The 21,625-nt window shown below is 32.7% G+C and overlaps 4 protein-coding genes across 4 annotated transcripts; 3 read left to right on the top strand and 1 right to left on the bottom strand.

Moving 5' to 3' along the window:
* The first annotated feature begins 250 nt into the window (after window positions 1–250).
* LOC113696871 (uncharacterized) lies at window positions 251–5,711 on the top strand. The gene is made up of 6 exons (XM_072056329.1): window positions 251–2,872; window positions 3,052–3,207; window positions 4,879–5,149; window positions 5,240–5,327; window positions 5,411–5,535; window positions 5,629–5,711. Exons 1-6 carry the CDS (start codon window positions 251–253, stop codon window positions 5,709–5,711), a joined length of 3,345 nt encoding a protein of 1,114 aa, XP_071912430.1.
* A 6,749-nt stretch (window positions 5,712–12,460) lies between these two features.
* On the top strand, window positions 12,461–13,206 carry LOC113696872 (uncharacterized). Its single transcript, XM_027216258.1, has 2 exons — window positions 12,461–12,989; window positions 13,145–13,206. Exons 1-2 carry the CDS (start codon window positions 12,461–12,463, stop codon window positions 13,204–13,206), a joined length of 591 nt encoding a protein of 196 aa, XP_027072059.1.
* LOC113696873 (uncharacterized) lies at window positions 13,206–13,920 on the top strand. The gene is made up of 2 exons (XM_027216259.1): window positions 13,206–13,596; window positions 13,835–13,920. Exons 1-2 carry the CDS (start codon window positions 13,206–13,208, stop codon window positions 13,918–13,920), a joined length of 477 nt encoding a protein of 158 aa, XP_027072060.1.
* Window positions 13,921–16,900: 2,980 nt separating this feature from the next.
* On the bottom strand, window positions 16,901–18,069 carry LOC140009977 (uncharacterized). The gene is made up of 2 exons (XM_072056330.1): window positions 18,003–18,069; window positions 16,901–17,910 (listed from the first exon to the last, which is right to left on the bottom strand). The coding sequence occupies exons 1-2, from the start codon at window positions 18,067–18,069 to the stop codon at window positions 16,901–16,903; spliced, it is 1,077 nt and encodes a 358-aa protein (XP_071912431.1).
* Between the last annotated feature and the right edge of the window lie 3,556 nt (window positions 18,070–21,625).

Consider the following 21,625-nt stretch of genomic DNA (forward strand, 5'->3'; position numbering starts at 1 on the left):
ATATATTTCTGACCATGACTTGCAATCCTAATTGGCCAGAAATAAAAGAACAGTTAATAGACAAAGAAGAGGCACAAAACAGACCAGATTTGCTTGCTAGAGTATTTCATGCTAAGTTAGAGCAACTTAAAGATGAACTTTTGAAAAAATGCATCTTTGGTGAAGTGGCAGCTTACACTTATGTCATTGAATACCAAAACGTGGACTGCCACATGCACATTTCTTGCTAATTTTAAAGTCAAAATTCAAGATGTATACCCCTGAAGAATATGATAAAATTGTCTGTGCCGAGATACCAAATAAAGAGAAAAATGAACATCTATATAATTTGGTCATTAAACATATGCTTCATGGACCATGTGGTTCACTTGATCCAACAAATGTATGCATGAGAAAAAATGGAACTTGCAAGAATAATTTTCCTAAAAATTTCTGTGAGGAAACTATCCAAACTCTTAATGCATATCCTGAATATCGAAGGAGAGATGATGGAGTTCAAATTAAGATTAAATCAGCTCTTTTAGATAACAGATGGGTTGTACCATACAATCCATATCTTTTGGCTAAATTTGATTGCCATCTTAATGTTGAAATATGCTCTACAATTAAGGCAGTCAAATACATTTATAAGTATATCTATAAAGGTCATGATAGAACTAGCTTCTCTGTAGTAAATAATAAATCTGATTCAGAAATTGATGAAATTAAACAATATGTATCAGCTAGGTGGGTTTCTCCACCTGAGGCAGCATGGAGAATTTTTAGATTCTGTATGAGTGAAATAAAGCCACCTATTATTCATTTACAATTACATTTGGAGAATTATCAGCCAATGAGTTTCAAAAAAACGGCTAATCTTCAAAATGTTGTCAATAACTATCATTTGAAGAAAACAATGCTCACTGAATTTTTTTACATGAATAGGACAGATAAAGCAGCTCAGGATCTAAATTGTACTTATGTAGAATTTCCTGATCATTTTGTCTGGTTACCTAAGCAAAAATACTGGAAATTGAGAGAAAAAGGTGAATCAATAGGTCGAATAATGACTGCTCATCCTTCTGAAGGAGAACGATACTACTTGAGATTACTCTTATCAAAGGTTCGATGTCCAATTTCATTTGATGACCTAAGAACCTTTAATGGAATTCAAGTAGAAACGTTCCAAGAAGCAGCATTAATTCGAGGCTTGTTACAAAATGATAACAGCCAAGAAATTTGTTTACAAGAAGCCTCACTTTTTCATATGCCCTACGAAATGAGGGGACTCTTTGCAACACTTTTGGTTTATTCTTGCCCTAATGACCCAAAGGCATTGTGGAAAAATTTTGAATCTTCTATGTCAGAAGATTTTGCCAAATGTTCAGCAATGACATCTGCACAAGTGAAAAGAAATGTCTTGCAACAAATTGATGGATTTTTGCAATCGATGGGAAAAAGTATACATTCGTATAATTTGATTCCCACTGGATTCTCTTATGAAAATATAGAGAATGAAACTCGAGAATTAAGAGCAGAAAGAAACATTATCATTTCAGAAATTGACTTAAATTCAATTGAGCTACTCAATGAAAAACAGAAAAAAGCATTTGTAGTCATATCTGAGAGAATTTACTCAGATAGACCTGGTGTTTTTTTCATTGATGGCCCAGGTGGTACTGGAAAAACATTTCTGTATAGAGCTTTGTTAGCTGATGTTAGATCTAAAGGCTATCTTGCTCTTGCTACAGCTACATCAGGAATTGCAGCTTCCATTTTACCAGGTGGAAGGACTGCACATTCCAGATTTAAAATTCCAATAGATATCTTTGATGGTGCAACATGTCGGGTTAGTAAACAAACTTCTTTAGCTGCAATGATCAAAGAAGCAAAACTCATAATCTGGGATGAAGCACCAATGGCTAAAAAGGCAGCAATTGAAGCTTTAGATAATCTTTTAAGAAATTTAATGAATTCAGAAGAAATATTTGGCGGAAAGGTAGTTGTACTTGGTGGAGATTTTAGACAAACAATGCCAGTTGTTAGAAAGGGAACAAAAACTGAAATGATAAATGCATGTTTGATAAATTCTCCATTATGGCACAAACTAGAGAAATTGCAATTAACAGAGAACATGAGAGCAAAATTAGATCCTTCATTCACGCAGTTTCTTTTAAAAATTGGAGATGGAACACAAGAAACAGATGAGAATGACATAGTAAAACTTCCATCTTCAATTATAGTTAACTATAATAATGAGACTGATGCAATTGAAAAGCTAATCAATATTGTGTATCCTGAATTTAAAGATCCTTCAAAGAAACTGCATTGCTCACAAAATAGAGCAATTCTAACTACAAAGAATAACTTTGTAGATGAAATAAATGATCAATTGATCAAAAAAATTCCAGGAGATTTGACTGAGTACCTAAGCTATGATGAAACACTGAATGAAAATCATCAATCTGAATATATTGATCTTCTGAATACTCTTACACCTAGCAATTTACCTCCACATAAGCTATTGTTAAAATCCAATGCCCCAATAATTCTTTTAAGAAATCTTGATCCTACTGAAGGATTATGCAATGGAACTAGACTGATAATAAAGAGTTTGAGCAAGAATGTTATTTGTGCTAAAATTGCAGTTGTTGATTTTTGTGGCAAAGAAGTTTTTATACATAGAATTTCCTTGCAGCCACCAAGTGATGAACAATATCCAGTTCCATATAAGAGAACACAATTTCCAATTCGTTTGTGCTTTGCAATGACAATAAATAAAGCACAAGGCCAAACTTTAGATTTTGTTGGTATTTATTTGAAAGAACCTGTGTTTTCACATGGCCAATTATATGTTGCACTTTCAAGAGCTAAAACAGCTTCGGCTGTAAAAGTACTTATTAGGCCAGCTTATTTTGATGAATCATGCACTGATCATACTAAAAATATAGTATATAAAGAAGTTCTTGAAGCTTCCCAGATTACATTATCAGGTTTTAATATTCATGGCCTGTTTTGTTTTCAACTTTATTATTTTGTTTAATTCACTATCTAATTTCTCTACGAATACAGGCCATCATACCTAGACATATATCTTCAGTACTAGACATTCAGAAAGGAGCAGAAAAGTGGACTGTTCTAGCCCAAGTTGTTCACAGAAGCCATGGTCAATTAACTCGTGAAGTTCCACCTAGGCGAATTATGCGCTTTCTGCTCACAGATTCTGAGGTCAGCAAGTACTTTCCTATTTCTCTGCTCATTAATTAAATTCATAGATGAGAACATTTCAGATTCTATATACGAACATTTCATGATTTGCCTCTTCATTACCACATGGTTGATACTTTCTGAAGCTGAGAATAAGGATGATTAGCACCACTTTTGACATAGTAATCAGTGAATTTAGAGCTCTGATATCTTACTTATATCAGCCTACTCCTGAAGGGAATCTTGCTGTTCATTAAAATTTTCTATCCAGCTAGCAAGTAGGCTTTGTTGGTCCAGAAGAAAAAGAAGAATGTTCTCAATCTGTGACACCAAAAAAAAAAGAGTGAATGAGAAGTCAATTTTCAAACTTATACCAAAAAATTTTACCTTATACTGAAGTTATTCTTGCATTACAAACCTTTGTTATGAGTATATCACAAACATATACATATGGAATTCCAGTTTACCCTGTTACATTATTGCTTATTACATCTCACAAAAGACACACACACTAAAGAGATAATGGAATTGTAAAAGCTTAAGGGGAGAAAAAATGAATATTTCTGCTGGTCATCAAGACAGGCTGTAGTAGACAGCATGTGGGAGTGTAATATGTTAATTCTCTAAATTTACACAGGACTAATGAACTGCAATAATTGACATACTTATGGCAGTTAACATTTTCATCTATACAAACCATAGTTTCATCTGCTGATATCAGAACTATAGTTTCATTACAAGTGAATACTCGCCTAACTATTAAAGTATTCATTCCTATAATTTTAATTTCTGTGTCATAAATATAATGTTAGCCATCAACATGATAGTTATAGCTATAACTCATAATATATATAAAACTAACTTTTCCTAATCCTAATCAGGGAACAAAAGTTTGTCTGCTGATTACATTTGCTTAAGAAAAAACCCTTAGTATTCATGTAAGTTTCTAATATAAAACATGCCTGGCTTCATCTTATGAGTTTAAAGCAAACACATTATTGTGCTTGCTGGAAAAGACCAAAGCCTGGTCAATGATCATAATTTCTTGGTGAATTGTTTTGTTTCTCTCCCTATTGAATAGATAGGTTATGTCTTCATCTGCAAATGATCTGCAAGTAGTTGAACATGAATGACTTTGAATCAATAAGATTGGTGTTGTTGAATCTTTGTTCTATAGCACTTGCTATAGTGTTCAATATATTATGTTGCTCTATCTGCATATCCACAAATACAACTTATAAGCCAGGGATCCATTTCATTTGGAGGATGACCATCATCATAGTCATACAAATGAAATTCCATAAGAATGATAATAAAAATCCAATTAGTGTTAAATAATTCTATAAGAGTAAAAATAAAAATTCAGAATTATGCTTGAAGCTTGAAGAGATTATTTATGAACATCTCTGAAAGGGGTAGGATAATGCAGTACCAGTAATTCCACAACAGCATAAAATCAGAAGATTGACTTGGGATCTTGCCATTCATGATTTGTTTCTCAACTGTTTCAATAACCTTCTGCTTACTTTGTGCATGAAATAGGTAATTAATTCTTATCTGAGTTTAGATGATATTTGTTACAACCAAAGTTACTGGGAACTAACTTAGTGAACATACATACTATCATAGCACAGCTATAGCTTCATTGTCAGTGTAATACATACAAAACTGACTTTTTGTAATCCTAATCAGGGAACAAAAGTTTCTGTTGTCACCTATGAACAACACATCAAAGTCTTCAGTAAATTTCTCCAGCCTTATCAAAGGTATTATGTTTCCAATGCCATTGTCGTTCCTGCTGACCCAACATACAGAGTTGGGACCTATGAATGCTCCTGGATTTTGAACTACAAGACTTTGATTGAAAACTATGCTGAACCTGTGCCACCTATGTTGCCTTGCATATTTGAGCTGACAAACTTCTCTGATCTGCACAAATATGCTGATTCAGATAATCTTTGCAGTAATTTTTCTTACATTATTTTTCTCTTTACTTCACAATCATTTGATATTTTATTGATTCCTTACATTCATATCAATACTTTTATTTCAGATATTAGAGGCTTTGTGATTCAGGCATTACCAGTAAAACAGACAGATCCAGATTCTTCTTCTAGAGACATTATAGTAGTCAATGAAGAGTAAATCAAATCTGAAAACTATCTTCTTATTAAGTCATTTTAGATTAATGATAGTAGTTACAGCTTTTTGTTATACCTGACAGGAAGAAACTGATGCTTATGACTCTCTGGAATGAATTTGAATATGATGAAGGGAGCAAAATAGCAGACATGATTAGCACTGCCCCTCTAATCATAGCTCTACGTGTTAAAGTGACCATATTCAATAGTAAATTTTTCATTATGCATTATGATTTCTTTACTGTGTGTCTTTTAAGTACTTGATGTGTTCTACTACTAAAACATTTCATCATTTTTACAGCTTTGTCATTCACTACTAGGTACTTATCTGGAATTCTGATAAATCCTCCACTCCCAGATGACCTGTCTTTCAGGGAATGGTAAGTATAGTTTTCTTTTTAGTTTTTTCCATAAATAATCAAGTTATTTTATTGATAAATTTTTTATTTGTGTTTTAAACATAATCATTCAGGTTCAGCTTGAACAAGGAAGAAATCAGGAATTTGCTTGATGCAAAAACATACAATGATGCAAGCTGTTTACTTCCTCCTCCAAATGAAGAAGATATCAAAGCAATCAGCAATTTTCAGGCATCATTTCCAGTTGTAAGTGCCATATTATTATTCTAAAATTTTGCTTAAATATAACTATTTTGTGTCTAATTCACATTCAAATACCATTCATGGTTGCCTGCCTCAGCAAAAGGCAGCTTGGGTGCAAGGAACTGTCAAACTTGCATATGGATTCACCAAATATTGGACTACAGCTTGTGCGAATTGTCACAAAATTGTGAATGCTGACATTGACTGGATCATCCACTGTCCTTCATGTAAACAACAAAGTGAAGTTGAACTCAGGTTAGATCATTAACTTATGCTTCTAAATTAAACATTATTCGCATTTGTTACCATATATTAATCTTAATTCCTCCACTCAATTAAAGGGCTCGCATTCCAATTATATTAACTGATGCTTCGAGCTCAATACATTGCATTATATCTGGAGAAGATGCTGAAAAATTGATTGAGTTCACTCCATTGCAGCTTAAGCAAGCACAAGAAGATGTAAGTATGAATTTTCTGTCTTATATTCAGCCATAAATACAAATATACATAGAAAGGAATTCACTGAACCTAACTAAAAAAATTTTTTAGTGCAGGGCTTTCAAATAGATACTGAACTTAATGATGCCTTGAAAAAGTACACAGTAGTCTGTTTTCTGAAATCCTATGTGACTCCTTTCCAAGGTCAACTGCAGAGAAAGAATACTGTCATTAAGGCTTATACTGCAGCTGAACTATCACACCGTCCCCTTCCACTGGAACTTCCAGAAAACACTCAAGTTTCTTCTGCACTTGGCAGCTCATCAGCAAGGCATGCAGAAACATTATCAAAGGATCAATTGTTCACACCAAGCACAAAATTGGTACTTGAAGAAATTGCTGGAGCCAGTTCTTACAAAGACAGCCAGACATCTGCAACCAGTGGAGCAAAAAGAAGCCATGAGTTTCTAGAAGATTTACCAGCAGACACACATGCTAAACAACCAACAAAGGCTCCTGAAGAGTTTGCCAAAAAACCTGCAAACCGTATGGTCCACCTGCAAATATCAAAGACAGTCCAGCCAAGAAAGCTAAAGCAAAGGAAGACTGATATGGCCTATTTCTGTACTTTTGTTAAATCTTTTGTTCATTGCCTTCATCCTTGCCTCCATTGCTAAGACAATATCTTTTGAATTATATTATGATCCATTATTCTTTTGACTTAAAAAGTAATGGATCCTAATATACCTATTAATAGTTTAACCACCAATGCTGTACTTCAATAGGCAATGAAGTTTATTTAAGCCTCCTAATATGTAATTGTGGCTAGCACCCAAGTATCTATTCTACTAAGACATGAATGATTGAGTTTATGTAATGTATTATTGTGATTTGCATAGTATTTACCTCTTCAGCCTATATATACATTATGATCTTTTAGGAAATTATCCTCATTAGTCATACCAGTGGGTAGGCCGCTGCATAGCGCGGCCAGACCCATGCTAGTACAATTACTAAAAGTTTGAATTCGGGTGAATGGACACATATTTATTGGAATGAAATACTGTTGTTGATTTAAAAAAAATTTTGAGTGAAAAACACATATTTTATTTAAATGCTCAGAGGTCCTCTAACATTTTATTTGCACATATTGCTAATTACTGGACAGTCTATAAGTACTTAAATGTGAATGTTGACTGAAAACAAGGTATTTTGGTTTTAACTTTACGTGGCAATTATTTCATTTAAAAGAGTTATCCTATATGATAATCTTTAAATGCAATAAAATGTTTTGATTCCTAATGTCCTCAATTTTGTAGTAGGCTTGTACATGAATAGAATGAAATTGAACAAGTTTTAGTTTCCTGTACCCGTTATATTATATTTCCTTTTCTTTGGTCATTTACAACTATGCACACCGATAGTAATTTTTCTTTCTTTGAATCTTATTTTACATAATCGCAACCCTTTTAAAGGATCAATTTTGAATTTTGCAATTAATGCATTGATATCAATTAATGTGGATGCAGTTGAATCTTTAAAAATATATAGAAGTAGTCAATAATAATTCTTTCTTTGAGTTCAAAATATTGCATTCAATTTGTTGAATGTTAATTTTATTATTTGAAAATAAAAATTGGATGATCTTTCTATTATTTATTAACTCTATATATTTTTAATACATTTTTACTTTAGTATTTTCAAAAAATACCCATGGATGCCCAAATCCATAAGGGTCTGGATATGAATTTACTTTTTGAGACCCAAAAGGGTCTGGATCTGGATCTGGGTCTAACTAAATTAAATGGGTCTGGATTTGGATCAAAGGGATCCAACCCAAACCCTATCCATTGACATACCTAAATATCTCAGAATCATGTGCTGCAGCTCCTGTTGCCATGGAAACACCACGAAATTAATATAAAAAAGTTCTATTGGGCTGCAACAAGTAGTACTATAGCATGAATACACAATGATAAATATTTCATCCATAATAAACAATTTGAGAAAATGCCATCCATGCATGAAAAAATTCTTTAATAAATTAATAAATATGAGATGTAACACGTTCCCATTTAATATTAAAAAATGATTTAATTCTTATTCAAAAATTAATAGTAATTTTTCTTTCTATGAATCTTATTTTACATAATCGCAACCCTTTTAAAGGATCAATTTTGGATTTTGCAATTAATGCATTGATATCAATTAGATTTTGAAAGGGCATTTTGTCTCCATATACCCCTATGAGAAAAAAATCCAATTTAATACTTTGAACTCCAATTCAAGTTAGAATTTACTAAACACCGAACTCAAACTTAGAATCTTCTGAAAATCTTGTTGGTAGCTTGCCCGACCGGTTTAACTCAATAACAAAAGCAATTGGCCATTATATACTACTCGAAAATAAGAATGAATAGTTTTCAACCCATAATAGGAAGCACGGAAAGTAGAGGAGCGTTTCCTTGTACTACAATGAAATTGCAGAGACAGGAAACAGTTCAGAAATTCTATATTAAATTGCTAATCTCTTGTCCCAATTATAGTAAACTTCGGATACAGTTCATAATTGTAAAGAAACTACTAGTAACGCTTCCAATTTTTTCTTAACTTCCAAGTCTATAAAACCTATATATACTAGTTATAAACCAACATAAACTTTTTTCTACTTCTCTCACATCTCCACGGAACTCAAGATTCTGAGAATTATAACAACTTTTCTGTGATCGTTCCTTTTTCCTTCCAAAATTTTGGAAAGGGACATTACAATGCTTCCATATGGAACTCAACCACGATGGTTAGAACATTTGCTTCAAGTAGGATTCTATGAAGACATTGATACTTGTAGCGTTCAAACCCATCGGTGGAAAACAGTTTTCTGTAAAACATGTATGGATGGGCCAATTTGTGATAAATGTTGTTGGACAAATTCTCACAAAAATCATGATATTCTGCGGGTACGTTTAGTTTTTATTTCAACATGCATGCATGTGTATTTATTTAATTTTTGTTTGGGTCTGGTTTGGAATAAACTTTTACTTATCATGTATTAGGTTTGCAAAGCATCTCATCGAGTAGCTGTACCAAAAGAGGACATAACAAAAGATATGGATGTTGATGGCATTCAGCCCTTCATAATTAACTTCAAATTGATTTTCTTTTTGCATGAAAAACTTAACAAGTCAGTGCAAAATTGTCCGAAGTGTCAGATATGTCAAGGATATATCAAGGATCCAACTTATAGGTTTTGTTCAATCGCCTGCAAAGTAAGATTTTTTCCCCTTTTCTTTTTTGAGATTTTATCTTAGGCCTCAGTTGTGTTAAATTTACTTATACATAACTTATGTTCATTTATAGGTTAAATCAGTTCAAGGAATCAATGGCAAAGTTGATCTGCAACCAAGTCATGGCCTGGAAGTCCAGCAGCTTCGTCCAATTAGAAGGCAAGGGAGAAAAGGAGTACCTCGTAGATCACCACTCAAATAATGGATAGATATTAAGTTTTTATGGTTATTGAACTCTCTAATTTACATGTATTTAGGCAGATCCACTAGAAAAAAGAAAATTAGTTGCTAATTTTATCTACTATTTCATTGGTTTCGCCCGTTTAAGCACAGGCAGCTTACTTTAAGTCATATTTTGAGTGCATATTCTAGTCTGGCTAGTCAAGAAAAGGTACAAATTGCCTTAAATTGCCCTTTGGTTTAGGGTTTCAACGAAAAAACCTCCTTGTGATTTTTAAAGTACCTTTTAGCTTCTTATGTGAAATTGTTATATTCAATTTTTTTGGGTTCAAAATTCAAGAACAACGTATATACCATCAGGATAGAAGAAGATGATGAGTTTGTTTGGAAGGCGCCATTGTTTGGGTAGGAAGGACTAGAAGTTTGCACGTGCAACCTTTTGGGGTGAATTTCATGATTTAGATTTGGCCAAAATTGTGAACTTTGAGAATGTGAATTTCCAATTTTCGGGTTCCAGATTTTAAAGTTTTGATGTAATCGTGAGTTTTACACTAATTCAATGATAATTCATGTTTATATCAAAATTATTCCGGTTTACATTGCAAACTGGACAGAATTGAAATGGGAGAGGTCCCATCTCTCCCAATTTTCATGCGATAGTTGGAGGTCCTTAAAGTGGTTTTCTTCATTCATACGTACACATTGGTAAAATTATTGTTTGTGTGCAATAGCCATGGCGGCCATTAAACACGGTTGGGTACTATTATCACCAACAATTGTTCATGTACCACATTCGAGTGGGATACATGGGGATGTTGGCTTATGAAATTGCTTGAAAGTACGGATTGAGGCAATTGAGGGGCATGGCTGGCTAAGAATGTCATATTCTCACAGCTAGCCTGTTTAGCTATCTTTATTGTTCTCATTTGCATCACAGAAAGCAGTGGCGGATTTAAGGTGGGGCACGGGCCCCACTCTCCCTTTAAATTCCTATAATACTTATACAATTTCGAAGACATGGTAGAGAATATAGTGTTAAATTGGGAGTGCCCCACTCCCCAATTTCATCTTTTTTGTTTTTGTCTTTGCTCACGAGGTTGACATGGTCTCCACTCCCCAATTTCCCTTCCCTCCTCTAGTCCTCTATTCCCTCCCCCCCAACACAACCGACAGCCACTCTACCAAGTACCTAGCCACTCTTTCTCTTGATCATCTCATCCAATCATATTATTCACTTCCTTTGTCCCCACTTCCCAATTTCCCTTCCCTCCTCTAGTCCCCTATTTTTCCCCCCACAACCGAGAGTCACTCTTCCTTCCACAACCAAGTAGCTAGTTACTCTTTCTTTTGATCACTTCATCCAATCATATCAATCATTTTCTTTGTCCCCACTTCCCAATTTTCCTTCTCTCCTCTGGTCCCCTATTTTCCTCTCACAACCGAGAGCGATTCTTACTTCCAAATCAAGTTAGTTACTCTTTCTCTTAATCACTTCATCCGATTCAAATATTGTAGCAGAATCAGTTGATCTCCGGGGTCCACCACCATTGCAACTCTTTTCTAAACTTCTTACCAACTTTAGGAGATCATCAAAATCAGGTTCTAAACAATTACTTCTTATTATTATTATTTGAATTTGTTTGCAAATATATTTCTAGAGCATGAGACTATTACTGTTTTAAAGAAATTTGAAAACTGATTAGTTAATATAATAACTAATAAATGGATTATTTGATAAATATTTTAACTTGTGAAATGGTGCTTTTATGGATTTATAATTTATTTTTTATTTGCCTTGATTAGTTTCTTATATTGGAGTTAATGTAATGATGAATAGAGGGTCATTTGACATATATTTTAACTTTCAAATTATTCTTGTATGGATCCTTTTGTCTAATTAACATGATTAGGTTCATATGTTGCGATTAATGATTTGATCTAGTAATGAATAAATAAGTCATTTAATAAATAACTTTAACTTGTGAAATAGTTATTGGATAGATTTTATTGTCTATTTAATATTTTAATTTCATTAGTATCTTATATATTGATTTTAATTTCTTTAGCTGCGGGAGATATTTCAAGAGGAAGTCAATGGAAAAAGAGTCATCTAATAAAGAAGAAGCCAAGGATAATGAAAATGCAATAAATGACAATAAAAAAAAGATGCTTGGGGATTAATTTAGATGAATTACCTGTAGATCCAGCCCAAAGGAAAAAAATTGGGGATTATCATCCAAACCTTCAAGATGAAATTCGGAGATATTACTTACAAAAGGGACCATGTCAACCTCTTGAGCATGTTTTTCCACAATAAAAGATAGGAAAAAAGATACGTCGATTTCTTCGGGGCTGGTTTGATGATTACAAGAATTGGTTAGAATATAGTCTTGAAAAAGATGCCGCTTGTTGCTTATGCTGTTATCTATATAGACCAGATGTGGGCGAACAATCTGGTGGTGATAGTTTCATTAAGGAAGGATTCACAAATTGGAAAAAAAAAGGATAGATTTGATGTTCATGTTGGTGGTCCTAATAACGCACACAATCTGAGTTGGAGTAAATGTCAAAGTTTGTTAAATCAAATCAGCACATCAAAGGGGCATTTTTTAAGCAATTAGAGAAAATGAAGGTTGAGTGTCGGACTCATTTATTAGTTTCAATAGATTGTGCTAGATTTCTCCTACGCCAAGGTTTGGCATTTCATGGTCATGATGAATCTGATATCTTTGAAAATCAAGGAAATTTTCTTGAACTTTTGCACTTCCTTGCGGGTCATAATGATGATATAAAAAAGGTTGTTCTTGAAAATGCCCCTAAAAATCTCAAACTCATTGCTCCAGATATTCAAAAGGATATTTCAAATGCTTTGGCAAGTGAGACTACAAGTATTATTGTAAATGCCATTGGACACAAATTGTTTGCTATTTTATGTGATGAATCTCGTGATGCATCAACAAAGGAGCAATTAACAATTGTTATACGTTACGTGGATTCACATGGATATGTGATTGAGCGTTTTCTTGGCATTCTACATGTAAGAGATACTACTGCTCTTTCACTTAAGAAAGCAATTGATGTATTATTTTCAAAGCATGGTTTGAGCATGTCACAAATCCATGGTCAAGGTTATGATGGTGCTAGTAACATGCGAGGTGAATATAATGGTTTAAAAACTTTGATCCTGAAGGAAAATTTTGCATTTTATATTCATTGTTTTGCACATCAGCTTCTGCAAAGAAACATGTCCAAGTTGGCCAAGTCTCTTCTATGTATAATACACTGTCTACCTTAGTGCATGTTCTTGAAGGTTCATCTCAAAGACAAGAAATTCTTAGAGAACAACGACTTAAGAAAGCGTTGACGATCTAATGACTGGAGAACTTGTGAGTGGTCGGGGCTTAAATCAAGAAACTAGCCTTCAAAGAGCTTGTGATACACGTTGGGGTTCACATTTTGGCTCGTTGTTGAAGTTGGTTCTTATTTATGATTCTGTAATAGATGTTCTTATGATACTTGAAAATGATGGTCTTGTGGAGCAAAGAGGTCAAGCATATGCACTTCTTAATTCTTTGCAATCTTTTGAATTTGCATTTATTTTACACTTGATGAAGAAAATCATGGGAATAACGAATGCACTATCTGAAGCATTACAAAGGAAGGATCAAGATTTTGCGAATGTAATGGGTCTAGTCAAGGTTTCCAAGCAACAATTACAAGCTACTAGGGAATATGGATGGGATTTTTTACTTGATGAAGTTTGTTTGTTTTGTGAAAAACATGAGATCATCATTCCTAAAATGGATGAAATATTCATTAGTAGTGGGAGACCTCGAAGAAAAGTTCAGCAAATTACAAACCATCACCACTATCGAGTCGAGCTATTTTGTGCAGTGATAGATTTACAACTCCAAGAACTCAACAATCGTTTCAATTAATGAAATCAATATGGAGTTGCTTCTTTGCATGGCATGCTTGAACCCAAGTGATTCCTTTGCAGCATTTGATAAGATAAAGTTGATTCGTCTTGCAGAACATTATCCTTGTGAGTTTTCTAAGTTGGATATTCTTGCACTTGACACTTAATTGGATACTTATATTAATGACTTGAAATCAGCTAAGGAATTTCTAGATTTAGGGAAAATCTCTGATCTAGCTCAAAAGTTAGTGGAGACTAAGAGAGATATTGTGTATCCATTGGTTTATATGCTCCTAAAGTTGGCTTTGATTTTGCCTGTTGCTACAGCTACCGTAAAAAGGGCTTTTTCAGCTATGAATATAGTGAAAAATCGGTTACGAAATAGAATGGGAGACACTTGGATGAATGATTGTTTAGTTACTTACATTGAGAAAAATATACTTCGTGAAGTTCAAAATGAGAAGGTTGTAAACCGTTATCAAAATATGAAAACTTACCGTGAGCAATTGTAAATAGTTTAGTTTGTTTATGAAATAAAATTATTATTACATTAATAATTTTGAGTTTGTCTTTTTATTTTTTTTCATGGAATATATACTTCATTTGTACTTGTTGGTGATTTTTTTTTTTTTTTGCTTAAAAAACTAAAAAAAGAGTAGGTAAATAATTATAGTATTACTTTTGCCCCCACTAAGAATTTTTTCTGGCTCCGCCACTAACAGAAAGGAAAAGGTTGAAAGGGGATCCACTAAATTTCAATGTCTTGAACATCACTTTGGAAGTTATAGGGTACTTGCTATAGATTATATATCTTTCATAGAGTGTATATTGGACTTTAAAAGCCAACCACTTCGTATTAAATTAAGCTTGATTGACAGCCTCCACAATCAAGTGAATGATAGAATTTTTGTCTTTTAACGCCATAAATATACTGTTGCTAGCATTTGACCATGCTATGCGTGAGCTTTTATTTGAATTATAATAATAATTATTATTATTATTTAAAATAGTTATATGCAAAAAAGGCTAAAAATTCAAAAGAATTTTATTTCAGCATAACTTATTTTAAAATGTCGTACTAAATATATATTATGGGTAGATTTTGATCATCCACATTGACCTAATTAAATTAGATATAAATTAAACTTAATCATTAGTGGGTGTTAAATAGGTAAGTTTAAATCATTTCTAATCTAATAACTATATTCTAATATTTGTAAAGACGTGTTTAGCTTTCCTTACCTTTTCTTTAATTTTTATTTTTTTTCATTTTTTTTATCATACTTCCTTCTTCTATTCTGTAAAAGTTTAACAAACTCTTCGAATGTTAATTGATTTCTTGTATTAACATCTATATATTTTTTAGATTCTTGTAAAAGTGGCAATAGTTGAACTTACTATAATCACCATTTTTTGTTCCTCTGTGCAATTTTTTTTTATTTTGCTGTTTATTCAAGTAAAATTTCACTTACTTTTTTGGTGTTTTTTACAAACATCCATCAAAAATAGGTTTTGAATCAAATTTTGGTCTAAAAATCATCCTAAAATACTCCCAAAGACAACCATCTAAATACAATCTATTGATTTAAATTCATATATTAATTTTTTAAATGCACTTTTTGATATACATGTGTTGTACGAAAAATTGTCCAGATGCTTGTAAAATATCAATATAGAATTTATTTTAAGTGCAAATGAAATGTTAAAATTAATTTATATACTAAAAGTTTAATGTTAGAGTATAAAGTCCAACACTAAAATATAGAATATAGGAAAAACAAATCTACTGAAGTGTCTTAAGCTCACTAACTACAAAAAGAAAAAAGAATTGAAGAAAACAAATTTCTTTAATTAGCTTATAATAGTGTTATTGGCTACCATTATTCACCATTAATATGTATGTATCAAATTTTTTATTCTACGGATATTTGAATTATAAAATAAAGAAATTCAATGAGTCAAGAAGCTTTTTTAAGGAGGAAAACATATTTACATACTTAAGTCAAAATTATCAGAAAAAAGGTTTGGAATTTTCCTAATATGCTCTGTTACATTTAACTTTAGTGTTGCCAAATTAAATAGTTTGGAATATTGTTATTTCCTTTTTGGTTATGGTGATTTATATAATTTTTGAATTATAGTCATGTATAAGTTTGGTAAGTTTTAAATTGAAATTGTATGTTAGGTTTTATTTAGTTAATTGACTTTAGGAATGTTGCTAATTGATAAATTCAATGTGGTAAGTGTATAATCTTAACATTAAATGTTGCTTTATCTAATTAAAATAAATCAAAAGTCTAAGAGAAAAGGATAGGAAGTTGGGAGATCCCTAAGAGATCGAATTTGAAAAGTTGTCTTCAAATATGTAGATATATAGACTAATCAAAAAATGACTACAATATTTTATATATTTAAATTAAAAAGAACATTGATTCCTACCCTTAATCCAATTTTAAAGATAGAAATTCTCTTTGGCCTATTTTCTTTTTGAGTAAATTTTATATACACTATCAAAGTTAGATACATGACACATAAACAAAATTTGAAATTCAAATTTAAATTTAGTTGAACGAGAAAGGCATACAATACCAAAATGGATATGAGTATATCCCTGCTACTTCCATTGTCTTGGAAAATCAGGAGACCCAATGTTTACCATTGATAACATCTCTCCATCCAATTGGACAAGGAGATTTCAAGAATTCCAAGCATGGATGTCTACAAACATCAATGGTATATCTACTGTCAGTGTATAAAAAATTAATTTTCATATTTTTTGAATTTGATAAAAATAGAGAAAATCGGTGCATCTACTTTAAAAAAGTAAACTTTTTTTTTGCTAATTAATGTTTATTCCAAGCAAATTTCTTGCTTAGAAAATTAAAATGGATATGAATGTGGGTAATATCTGTAAAAAGTTTACCTACAAATTTTGTCTCACGAGTCACGAGTGGGTAATGAAATTAAAGCTGCTCAGTCTTTTGGCAGTGCCTGTGGAAATGTGGGCTTCTCTTTTTTTTTTTTTTTTCAGAAACGATAGAAATTTTATTTCATGAAACAAGGAAGTAACACTACATGGTGTGAGAAGGGCTCAAATTTTGACTTTACAAAAGTGGACTAGGCCACTGAGGAGCTTTGAGTTCCTCATCAAAGTGTATGCATAGCTAATCTACTCAGTTTAGCACTGAGTCTATTCATTTCAACAGGCAAGCTATCAAATGAGCATTTCCTAAACATTGAGCAAAGATCTTTTATGTCCTCCAGGTGAGTTGCCAGCCTTTGGTTGCTAGAAGCTTGATACCGTATCATATTTAGGACCTGAGTGCATGGCGTTTGGATCTTGATATGCTGCCACCCTTTCCCCTTTAGCTTACAAAGTGCCAGTTTGATGGCCAAAAGATTATCCAGCACTGCTGATCCAGTGCTTCTCTCATTCAGCATCCAAGCTTCACATTTCTGGCACAGATTGTTTTCTGTTGTAACTCCAATTCCCATATTTTGCCCTTCTACGTGTTGCCCCACCTCAACGCTAATGTTCAGCAAGTTATCATCCTCCCCCACCCTTTCCTCCTCATCTTGAGCTATTTCTGTTTCTGAGATGCTCATTCGATGTTCTATCTGTTGTGATTGGTGATACTCCTCCCAGTCCTTGGTTGCTTTCCTGATGACTTCCATTGGATGTCTATTCTTGCCTTCGAATTCAACTTCATTCCTGACTTTCCAGATCTGCCAAAGAATTTCCACTGTTAAGGTTATGTGTTCTCTTCCATCCTTTCGCGTCTGCACTTCCATTAACATACTCCACCATCTTCTAAAATCAGCAGTGTGCTCCGTAAGTCCATCCCACTGGAGGGGTGCCATCCGCCATATCATTTGTGCTTGTTTACACTGAAAGAATCTGTGTTCCATTGTTTCACTATTTTCCCCACATAGCTTGCAGATTATATCACCATTTCCTGTTCGTTTATGTACTGCTTCCCTACTTGGCAAGGCTTGGTTCAGGCATTTCCATACAATCAGCTTTTGTTTGTGCTTTATCTTCATCTTCCACAGCTGTTTCCAGACTTTCCCACTTCCTCCTTCCCAACTTGTCTCTCCCTTAGCTTTGTGGAAATGTGGGCTTCTCAACAGGATGTAGTTGTAAGAAGCAGCTGAGCCTGATCCAAATTGTCAAGATAAGTGGTTTGGAATGCAGGAAAATGGAGTGATGAGGGCAAATTAATTCTTATTGTGGCTATGTTCTTTGGACGACTCCTCAAGAAGTTCCACATGGATGGACGCAAAGCCTGGAAACTCCAGTAATCAGAAGCTGTCATCCGTATGTAGAGTACATGTAGGTATCCCATTGAAGGATACTAATTGTAATTAGTAATTACCATGTCGATAAATGCATTGGAAATTACTCTTTCAAATCCAACTTGGCCAAAAAGAAGTTCAATTCAACTTTGTCACATGGTGGATTTGCCTTTTTTTTTTTTTGTGATAAACTGAATTGCAAGGGATAATAGAATAAACATGATAATACTGAAAAAAAAGACATGACAATATTATTTTTCCATTTTCAGATTTTTTTGCAAGTAATAAATGAAGCTGTGGTTGTAATAGCATGGTTAGAAAATGCGACTATAGATTTATTGCAGCGAAAGAATATTTTTTTAGAAGTAATAATAAAGTAATAGTGCAACAGTATAGTTACCAAATGAGGTACAACGTCATTGTTTGTTTGTCTAATTCCTTTACCCCCTCCCCACTTCTGCAGTCCTACTCCTCTACAAAAAATATGAAAAATAAAAAAAAGTCACCTTTAATGTTTCATTAGTATTTAAAATTAGTCTCAATTTAGATATATTTTTCCAAAAAATGACACCTATTATTGTTCTTAGTGTCCTCTTTGTATTTAGATAGTTTCTTGATTTAAATTCATTTTTCAAGAACTAACACCTAATAATCGAATTGAGTAATTATTAAAGTTATTAAACCCAGCAAAGGCACCCCGTCTTTGAATCACTGGTTCAATCGTAGGTGAGTGGTTGAACTAGAGGATGACTGAAAGAACATTTCAAAATACAACAAATATATTAATTAATATAGTACATGTAAAGTTTATAAATAAAATGCTTTACATATTAGAGCAATTGCACTATGTAATTCATAGTTCAGATGTATTTAATTTGAATTCAGATAAATAAAATTGATTTGAAGAGATAACTTTCAATGAGTGATAATTTTGCTGTGTTTCTACACGTTATTGCTTTAATATCTAATTTTATTGTGTTAGTACATGTATCATAAAAGTTACTATCTCAAAAAAAAAAAAAGGAAAATGATCTGTTTCATCCCTCACATTTTGCAAAAATATTCTTTTCGTCCCTCACTTTTAAAATAAACAAATTCGTCCCTGATATTTAAAAATTAAAGCTATTACATCCATGAACTTAATTTTCAATCTGAATCAAACCATCCAATAACCCAGTAATAAATTTCGGAAATAGAATTGATAGATCAATCGGTCAATTTCATCATATTCACATGACATTTATTAAACCAAAAAAATAAAAATTATAAAATAAAAGGTCATTCTTTGTCTTGGAATAATAGAGTTTTTTTTTTTTGGTAAATCTTTTCATGCACCGTTAGTATATCCGCTTGCGAATCTAGATGTGTATCATAAATATAAAATTTGGTGTTTAAATTTAAATTAAAATGATATGGCGGTACATAAAACCGTCAATGTATACAATGATAATGTAGGAAAGATTAATCTTTCTTTTTTATGTTATAATTTTTTATTTTTTATTTTTAGGTTCATTAAATTTCACATGAATATTAAGTTGAGTTAACCAAATGATCTATTAATTACACCCCCAAAATTTGTAATCAGGTTGATTGGTGGTTTGATTCAAATTGAAATTTTGGATTCAGGGATATAATAATTTCAGTTTTTAAATGTCAAGAACAAAATTGTTTCTTTTTAAAAGTGAGGGACAAAAAGAATATTTTTGGGAAATGTAAACGATGAAACCGATCATTTTCCTAAAAAAACAAAAAGGGGCTAAATTCTTCTTAATCCCAGCCCGTACCCATTAGACAAATTCAATAGCAAACACTAGACGTCCAATAGGTCAAAGTGTTCAACCCATTCTGCCTCATTCTATATTCACAACCCAGCTGCAGGCCCAACTTCGATAGTTGAACAGCCCAAACTGCATCCTTGAAACAAACAGAATGGATCCAAAACATTCAGCCCCAATTCCAAAACACCAATAAACTTTAAAACACAACTATTATGGTTCCGCAAGGCAAACCGAAAGGAGGAAGAGAAATACAATTGCTAAAGTTTGAATTCGAGTGAATGACACATAATTACGGGAATGAAATAATGTTGTTTATTTAAAAAAAAATTTGAGTGAAAACACATATTTTATTTAAATGCTCAGAGGTCCTCTAACATTTTCATTTGCACATATTGCTAATTACTAGTCGGTCTATAAGTATTTAAGTGTAAATGTTGACTGAAAATAAGGTATTTTGGTTTTAACTTTAAGTGGCAATTATTTCGTTTGAAAGAGTTATCCTATATGATAACCTTTAAATGCAATAAAATGTCTTGATTCTTTCTTTCTTTCGGAGCCCAAAGAGCTTACGTCAATTTTTACAAACCTAAACCCCGAGGGAACCCCAAAATGTCTTGATTCTTAATGTGCTCAATTTTGGAGTAGGCTTGTACATGAATAGAATGGAATTGAACAAGTTTTAGTCCCTTGTACCCATTATGTCGTATTCTCTTTTCTTTGGTCATTTACAACTTTGCACACAAATAGTAATTTTTATTTCTTCGAATCTTATTTTGCATAATCGCAACCCTTTTAAAGGATCAATTTTGAATTTTGCAATTAATGCATTGATATCAATTAAAGTTTGAAGGGACATTTTGTCTCAATATACGCCTATGAGAAAAAAAAAATCCGATTTAAAACTTTGAACTCGAATTCAAGTTTGAATTTACTAAACATCGAACTCAAGTTTAGAATCTTCTGAAAATCTTGGTGGTAGCTTGCCCGACCGGTTTAACTCAATAAAAAAAGCAATTGGCCATCATATACTACTAAAAAAGAATGAATAGTCTTGAACCCATAATAGGAAGCACCGAAAGTAGAGAAGTGTTTCCTTGTACAGTGAAATTGCAGAGACAAGGAAACAGTTCAGAAATTTCTATATTAAATTGCTAATCTCTTGTCCCAATTATAGTAAACTTCGGATACAATTCATAATTTTAAAGAAACTACTAGTAACGCTTCCAATTTTTTCTTAACTTCCAAGTCTATAAAACCTATATATACTAGTTATAAACCAACATAAACTTTTTTCTACTTCTCTCACATCTCCACGGAACTCAAGATTCTGAGAATTATAACAACTTTTCTGTGATCGTTCCTTTTTCCTTCCAAAATTTTGAAAAGGGACATTACAATGCTGCCATATGGAACTCAACCACGATGGTTAGAACATTTGCTTCAAGTAGGATTCTATGAAGACGTTGATACCTGTAGCATTCAAACCCATCGGTGGAAAACAGTTTTCTGTAAAACATGTATGGATGGGCCAATTTGTGATAAATGTTGTTGGACAAATTCTCACAAAAATCATGATATTCTGCGGGTACGTTTAGTTTTTATTTCAACATGCATGCATGTGTATTTATTTAATTTTTTTTTGGGTCTGGTTTGGAATAAACTTTTACTTATCATGTATTAGGTTTGCAAAGCGTCTCATCGAGTAGCTGTACCCAAAGAGGATATAACAAAAGATATGGATGTTGATGGCATTCAACCCTTCATAATTAACTTCAAATTGGTTTTCTTTTTGCATGAA

The sequence above is a fragment of the Coffea arabica genome, chromosome 6e (assembly GCF_036785885.1).
Source record: "Coffea arabica cultivar ET-39 chromosome 6e, Coffea Arabica ET-39 HiFi, whole genome shotgun sequence".
Taxonomy (NCBI): Eukaryota; Viridiplantae; Streptophyta; class Magnoliopsida; order Gentianales; family Rubiaceae; genus Coffea; species Coffea arabica.

Bases quoted from the DNA above. Each gene is read 5' to 3' on its own strand.
- LOC113696871 (XM_072056329.1), top strand. From the start codon at position 251: ATGTATACCCCTGAAGAATATGATAAAATTGTCTGTGCCGAGATACCA. The intron at 5,328-5,410 runs GTAAATCAAATC...TATACCTGACAG, and splicing joins ATTATAGTAGTCAATGAAGA to GAAGAAACTGATGCTTATGA. The intron at 5,536-5,628 runs GTAAATTTTTCA...TCATTTTTACAG, and splicing joins TAAAGTGACCATATTCAATA to CTTTGTCATTCACTACTAGG.
- LOC113696872 (XM_027216258.1), top strand. From the start codon at position 12,461: ATGAAGGTTGAGTGTCGGACTCATTTATTAGTTTCAATAGATTGTGCT. The intron at 12,990-13,144 runs GTGAATATAATG...ATGTTCTTGAAG, and splicing joins TGGTGCTAGTAACATGCGAG to GTTCATCTCAAAGACAAGAA.
- LOC140009977 (XM_072056330.1), bottom strand. From the start codon at position 18,069: ATGACAGCTTCTGATTACTGGAGTTTCCAGGCTTTGCGTCCATCCATG. The intron at 17,911-18,002 runs GTCCAAAGAACA...AATTTGGATCAG, and splicing joins GTGGAACTTCTTGAGGAGTC to GCTCAGCTGCTTCTTACAAC.
- LOC113696873 (XM_027216259.1), top strand. From the start codon at position 13,206: ATGACTGGAGAACTTGTGAGTGGTCGGGGCTTAAATCAAGAAACTAGC. The intron at 13,597-13,834 runs GTTTGTTTTGTG...ATTCCTTTGCAG, and splicing joins TTTTTTACTTGATGAAGTTT to CATTTGATAAGATAAAGTTG.